This window comes from Arachis duranensis, chromosome 4 (genome assembly GCF_000817695.3).
Source record: "Arachis duranensis cultivar V14167 chromosome 4, aradu.V14167.gnm2.J7QH, whole genome shotgun sequence".
Classification (NCBI taxonomy): domain Eukaryota; kingdom Viridiplantae; phylum Streptophyta; class Magnoliopsida; order Fabales; family Fabaceae; genus Arachis; species Arachis duranensis.
The window spans coordinates 29,282,481-29,290,174 of NC_029775.3; the positions used below are offsets into that span (position 1 = coordinate 29,282,481).

Sequence of the window (7,694 nt, forward strand, 5' to 3'; positions counted from 1 at the left end):
TGGATGGGAAGGGATTGAAAAGTAAAATGAACTCTACTCTATCCATTAAGGGATTAACTTCCTTCCTTTCCCCTCTGAAAACCAAGCTCACAAATCCACCCTTTGTCTCCTGGTACCCCAAGCTTTTAGGCTATTTTGCCTTTCCCTCATAAACCTTTTTGATGTTTTATTCTCGCTTGCATTGATTTATTTCAAAAGAGACATTGATGTGATTGCTGAAATTTTGTCTCCACTTTTTGCTGTGTCTAATTCAGTCCCGAGAACACACATTGATGATGAGTATGCACATACTGCGGAAAAAGATCCTAAAATTTTGCTAACCACTTCCAGGGATCCAAGTGCTCCTCTTCAACAGTTTGTAAAGGTTTGCTCACTTCAATTGTTTTCATGTGCAAACTAGAAGAGAATTTTATTTATATTCTAATTATGTATAGATAAAAAAAAAGGAAAAGAGGAAAAAGGGTAGGGAAGTAACACAAAAAGATGTTTCTTTTCCGTTTGGAGCAAACAAACTCGAAAGGAGAGTCAAATGAGGAAGAAAGAAAAATAGGATGATTTGAATGGGTAACTAATAAGCCTATTTATATTAGCTGTAAAATTAGGAAGACCGATAGATAACACCTAAAGTTATTTTATTTAATTTAATATATATAGTTTTATACATATAATATTCACAATGTTCTATTTTATTTATTCCTTTTTTACTGTCTTAGTAAATTCCGGATAACGTTTTGACTATTGTGACACTCAATTTTCTATGTTCAGGAGCTGAGTTATGTCTTTCCGAATGCACAAAGAATGAATCGTGGTGGTCAGGTTGTAACCTTTACTGTTTTTTTCCATTTATTATCTGTTGTATACGTTCAGAATCTGAATAATTGACTATTTGGTTGATTTTCCATTTATTGTTTTCTTGCTAATGAGTAATGATAATAAATATAGCTAAAATATAATCATTATTATATATCTAAAATATAAACTGATTTTCTTTTCTGTTTTGTGTTTGTATTTGGATGGTTGTTGCTATCATTTTAGGTTATTTCTGAAATTATAGAGTCTTGCCGTGCACATGATTATACAGATGTTGTGTTGGTTCATGAACATCGTGGTGTTCCGGATGGCTTAATTGTCTGCCATCTGCCATATGGTCCAACTGCATATTTTGGATTGCTCAATGTGGTAAGTGTTGGTCTTAAAAAGTATTACTTTTTGTAATATATATTTGTACGGATAACATGCTGAGTTGTTTCTTTTCCGTGTAGGTTACAAGGCATGAAATCAAAGACAAGAAAGCCATTGGTACAATGCCCGAGGCTTATCCACATCTGATTTTTGATAACTTCTCAACTAAGGTTTTCATAAGTCAACACGATCTCTATTTTGTTTACTTGCTCGAATTTCATTGGTAAATTGCCCATGGTTTTGATCTGTGGTCTGTTGCATTTTGCCATTGGTCTTTCAGATATCTACTGGTCATGCCAATGGTGTCTTGTCTGGTCTTGGAACCATAATATTCTGAATTGGACTAGAAGCAGTTGCAGCTTGACTGTTTAAACTTTAAAGTGATTTAAATGATTTCCCTCTGATGCTAAAACCGTTAAGAGTAAGATTCGAGCACAGGTTAGGACTAGGAGAAGGCACATTGTCAACTTTTTAAGCATTGATCTATTAAAATAGTTGGGTTTCTAATGGGGTTGCTTTTATTAATTAGTCTTAGAGATGACAAATGATTTAACCGAGATTCAAACTTAGGTTAATTTGGAATGAAAAAGATGATGTAGTATCAGTAGGCTACTGGTCAGAACAAATATATGTATTTTTCTTGTAAGAATAAAAGTGCAAGGTTGGTTTTGTTTGCATTGTGATTCGGGATTAGAATTTTGTTTATGTTGGCCACTTTTTCTATTCGCTAATTTCCCAACTATATATTTATGGAATATATACTTCTGCAAATTCAATATTATCGAAAGTAATTACTATCTATAGCAATAATTACGCTGGTTTTGTTCTGACTACTCATCTTATTTGGAATTCATTTTGGACTTTAAACAGTTAGGTGAAAGGACAGCCAACATTCTAAAGTATCTTTTCCCAGTTCCAAAACCAGACACAAAACGTATTGTGACTTTTTCCAACCAGTCTGACTATGTATCGTTCAGGTTGGTTTTGCATTTACAATCTTGTGCATTTGACCTTTCATTATAATTTATAAATATCCGTTATTCATTCATGTTACAGTGAACTTGTGCTGGTTAGTGTTTTTTCCCTTCTCATTATCTAGTGTTTGTTCTATACAGGCATCACATATATGAAAAGCATGGAGGTCCAAAGTCTATTGAACTAAAGGAAATTGGTCCGCGGTTTGAGTTGCGACTTTATCAGGTTTGCATTACTATTAACCTCACCATTGATTGCTTCTTTGTCTGTTGTTATGTTATGAGGAAAGATGATCTTCCCCTCAAAACAAAGTAACTACATCTGTCTACATGCTACTAAATTTAAGAAAACTGTAGTTCAGTGATTGCATTTTCCATGTGTATACATGTTTCTTTGTTTTGGTTGATGTAATGTTGCTCCAAAAGTTAAAATTTTCTGTGATTACATATTTTACTTTTACATTTAAAAATATCCTTTTTGTTACCCCAGTCATTTGTAAAATTGCTTACACGGATATATATTTTTTTTGGATATGTTTGTGAACACAGCTGTTTGACAAAATGTAAACTAATTTAATAACACAATATCATTGTAAATTCTGATCTATTAGTGTTAGCAGCAGTTTGGGCCGCCTTTTTTATTTTTGGGGCTTAATTTATTAGATTCAAATATTAAAATCGTAAATTATCTACTTACTAGTGACTACTACTGCTTCTACTTTCTATTATCTACTATTTTAAAGGAGTTGAGGCAGTTTTACCACCTTTAGGTCACATTTCTGTAATTCTTCTTTCTATTTTACCCTGGCATGTCTTTGTCTCTTTCTACCACACACTTGCTTACGCTAAGAACTACATAAAACTATCCATATTGCCATGTATTACAAAATTAACAGCCATCATTGTTCTATAATCTCAAGATGCTAGTGCTTGTTGATGTTTATTTCATATTTACTAAATAAAATAATGCATTGTTCCGATTGTTATTGGATACCAAACCTATTCCTAATATCATGATTATTAAAATCAGACTGATATTCAACTCTATTGAAGCAATGGGATGGGACGGGTGGCCAGTTCACTGGTTTTTGGTCTGAAAAGATCGGTCCAGTCCAGTTCTTTTTTATTTGGTGTCCCAATCCAGTTTTAATTGCCATGCTTGTTGCTATTTTCACTGTTAACCAATTAATCCAATGTCTCTATTTTTCTCAAACACGTTGCAGATAAAGCTGGGAACTGTGGATCAAGCTGAAGCTCAAATAGAATGGGTTATTAGACCTTACATGAACACGAGTAAAAAACGCAAGTTTCTCGGTGATTGATGTTGCCATATCAAAAGCCGCAATGTTAAAGTAGTATTTACGCAGCTTAACCTGATACACGTTGAGTGCATTTTTTTATCGTGACGGAACATTGTCCTTAGTTCCTTAGTTTGAAAGAATATAATTTTTGGAATGAGCATCATTGTAAACTGCTAAAGCTATGAAAAAGTGAGAATGAAATTTACTTTTATGATTATTTCTGGAAGAAAATTATTATTTGCTTTTTCTTGGGAATATGAACAGTTCGTTTGTTATTATTATTATTATGAAAAATTTTAGATGAACAAGTTTCTTTAATATTACTTTTTTTAATAATGATTTTTTTAAAAATTAACATGGAAATTTTTGAAAAACGTAAAAAATTTGAAATAAATTGTTAAAGGTGTTGCAAGTGTGAGTAGCTGCATTTTTTGTGAGAGAAAATAGAGAAAAAGGCACAATTGCAAAATATCTGATAGCATAAAATGGTGAATCACATTTTATAGGTAAGTTGCAAATACATATATATACAGTACCTACACTATACCTTAGTTGCATTAGATCAGTACCCTTCTAACAAACTAATAACCAATTTGCTGAGGTGTCATCTAATATAATTATCAACACGACTAACTAATTCTGCATATATTGGCTCCTAACTTACATTACTCTAACTATTTATTATCAAACTTAGAGGTCAAGTGACATCCTCCCTTAAGTTAGGAGCGCATATGTTCATCATGCCTAGTTTGTCTCGGAGCCCACCAAACACGGTTGGTGCGAGTGCTTCGGTGAGCAAATCAGCCACTTGCTTATGGGTTGAGATGGGTAGTAAATGAATAAGTCCCTCTTGAACTTTATTCCTCATCACATCACAATCCACCTCTATGTGTTTCGTCCTTTCATGAAACACAGGGTTAGATGCTATGTATATTGCTGACTGACTATCACAGAAGATGTTGATAGCTTTGGTAAGAGAGATCTGCAGATCCTTCAAAATGTAACTAATCCATTGTGCCTCTCTAGTCGCACTTGCTAATGTTCGATACTCTGCCTCGGAGGACGATGAAGCCACTATCAATTGCTTTTTAGACTTTCATGTTATGAGTGAGTTTTCTAGGTAGAAATAATAGGCCAAAATTGATTTCCTAGTGTCTGGGCATGCTGCTTAGTCCGAATATGAGAACCCAGTCAAGTTGAAATCTGGTTCTGATGTGAAAAACAACCTTGCTGTTGGAGCTCCTTTCAAGTACCTAAGCACATGATGTGCTTCCTGCATGTGCTGTGTGGTTGGGCAGTCCAAAAACTGACTGATCTTTCCAACTGCTTATATCAGGTCTAGTGTTAGCTAAGTACAAGAGCCTCCTAACTAGCTTCCTATAAGCTGAATGGTCTTTTAGTGGTTCTCCTCTTTCTTTGGACAGCTTCACAGTATAGTCTAATGGTGTTCTTGTTGGTTTGCAACCTTCAAATCTTGTATCCTTTAATAAGTCCATCACATACTTTCTTTGATAGAGAGCAATACCTTTCTTTGATCTTGCAACTTTCATCCCTAGAAAGAACTTCAAATCTCCTATGTCCTTGATCTTGAATTTCTCATCCAAGATCCTCTTAATTCGATCGATTTCCTTTTCATCATTTCTAGTTATCACTAAGTCATCCACATAGACTAGCAGCGCTGTAAAACCAGATTCTGTCCTTTTCATGAACAAGCAATGGTCTGATGCTGACCTGGTGTATCTAGCTTCTACCAAGACAGAATGTAGCATGTGGTTCCATTGCCTACTAGCCTGCTTGAGTCTATACAGTGATTTTTTCAGCTTGCACACCTTCCCATCTTCAACTTCTAAACCTTATGGTGGCCTCATGTAAACCTCCTCCTTGAGTACGCCATGCAAGAACGCAGTATTTACATCAACTTGTTTAAGCATCCAACCTTTCATGGCAGCCAAGGCTAGCACAATCCTTAGTGTTTTCAGTTTTACCACTGGGCTAAATGTGTCTAGATACTTAATACCAGCCACTTGTGTGTACCCTTTTGCCACTAACCGTGCCTTGTACCTTTCTATCGAACCATCCGGGTTGTGTTTTATCTTGAAGACTCACTTACTTCCAATCGCTTTCTTCCCATGAGGCAGAGTTGCAAGTGATGCGAGAACATCTTTCCTATCTTTTTCTAGTGAATTTGCATCTAATTTATTGAGTTTAATAAAGAATTAATTATCTTTTAGCCAATATGGATGCTACTTTGAGTCTTTTGCAATTTTATTTATTTTAGGTAGCATTCGGCTGGATTTGATGGAGTTTCTGCAGCACAAGAATCAAAGGAGATGGTAGCGAGGAGCGATGCGTACGCTAACTGACGCGTGCGCGTGATTTGGAGCTTTCCATGGCGATGCGTGCGCGTGACTGACACGTACGCGTGATTTGAAGATTTGCACAGCGACGCGTGCGCGTGACCGATGCGTCCGCATGACTTGCAGAAAAGACCATCGACGCGTATGCGTGACTGACGCGTATGCGTGACATGCGCCATGTGCAGAAAATGCAGAAAATGCCAGGGCGATTTCTGGGCTGCTTTTGACCTAGTTTTCAGCCCAGAAAGTACAGATCAGATGCTACAGAGTGAAGGAACCAAGTGGTCCCCATCCATCAATTGAAGACTTGCTGATTGCTATAATTAATTTTGATTTAAATTCAAATTTGATTTTTAAAATAGGAAAAGATATGATTTTAATTTTAGATTTTTAAATTAATTAGGATTAGTTATAAAAGGGGGATTCCATTAGGAAATTCTATATCAATTTAGATTCCATCAGATTGGAACTCTGTACATTTTATCACAATCCTAGTTTTTCTCTGAACCATGAGCAACTAATCCTCCATTGTTAAGGTTAGGAGCTCTGTCTATTTGTATGGATTAATTTTATTACTTTTTCTATTTTAATTCATGTATGGATTTATAATTTAAGAATTGTTTTTGCTCTTTATCTTATGAATTTGGGTGGAACGGAAGTATGATCCTCTTTCTATTTGAGTTCTTGTAAAACTTGGAAAAGCTCTTTGCTTGAACAACAGCTTGAAAACACTTTCTCCTAAATTTTAATTATTTGGATTTAATAGGATACGTGACATATAATCCTTTTATTTTTGGGTAATTAGAATTTTTGTGGCATATAAACTGAAATTTGAACTTCACCCTCTAGTTGGAATTAATTGACTAAGGCATTGGCAGTCGATGAATTTTAGAGGAGGCTAGAAAGGTCTAAGGAATTAGGGTCTAGTCACATATAATTTGCCATAAATTAAATCCTACATGATTAAAATAGTTAGTAAGAAAAGTTAATCCGGAAAAATAGATAACTTTAAAGCCTTAACTGTTTCTCCAATATTTTATTTTCAACTTATTTACTTGCGTGACTGCCTTATGATATTTTCAAATTTAAACCTTTTGAATATCTCAAAACCCTTTTTTGCTTGCCTAAATAAGTAAATCATTTAACCATTGTTGCTTGATCCATCAATCCTTGTGGGATCAACCCTCACTCACCTGAGGTATTACTTGGTACGACTCGGTGCACTTGCCGGTTAGTTTGTGGTTGTTAAAACACCGCACCAGTAAGCCTCCACGTTTTGTTCATTTTTAGAGCCTTAAGCTCAACATTGATCGCGTCTTGCCAACAGGGTTGTAACACCGCCTCCTCATAACACTTCGGCTTGATATCATTGGTTAGTGCAAGTGAATATGCTTTATGTAATGCAGAAAGAGATTCATAAGACATAAAGTTTAACATTGGATACCTGACTTTATCGTTGATGGTTTTATTTGGATTAGCTTTGTCAATAGTGGTGCTCATACAAACAAAATCCTTTAGATAAGCTGGTGGCTTTCTCTCCCTTGTGGATTTCCTTTGTACATTATGTTCAGAGTATCTTAGTTGTGAGTTTTCCCTGGCTAGTTCTTGGGTATTTTCCTTTGACTTGTTGAGTCACCATCAGTGACTCTCGACGAGTCACTCGTGTGCTCATATGAAGAAGGACCACAGTCCAATTCCAATGTTTTAGGTCTTAGTGCAGGTGGTGCAATGGTTTTATTTATTTCTAATTCTAATGTTGATGTTTGATTGTTTTTATCTTGTGCAAAAGGAAAATGGTTTTCGTAAAATTTCACATTTCTAGAAACAAAAATTTCTTTAGATTTTAAGTCAATTAAAACATATCCTTTTGTCCCCTCCCT

General features: G+C 35.2%; 1 protein-coding gene across 1 annotated transcript in view; it reads left to right on the plus strand.

The window, feature by feature from the left end:
- LOC107483937 (uncharacterized) overlaps positions 1-3,775 on the plus strand; it is a 5,312-nt gene extending 1,537 nt beyond the window's left edge. The window contains exons 3-9 of the mRNA XM_016104550.3: positions 255-364; positions 766-816; positions 1,036-1,179; positions 1,263-1,352; positions 2,053-2,159; positions 2,298-2,382; positions 3,380-3,775. Of these exons, the coding sequence (XP_015960036.1) occupies positions 255-364; positions 766-816; positions 1,036-1,179; positions 1,263-1,352; positions 2,053-2,159; positions 2,298-2,382; positions 3,380-3,478 (686 nt within the window). The 3' untranslated portion in view covers positions 3,479-3,775. The remainder of the gene's footprint in view (positions 1-254; positions 365-765; positions 817-1,035; positions 1,180-1,262; positions 1,353-2,052; positions 2,160-2,297; positions 2,383-3,379) is intronic.
- The last annotated feature ends 3,919 nt before the right edge of the window (positions 3,776-7,694 follow it).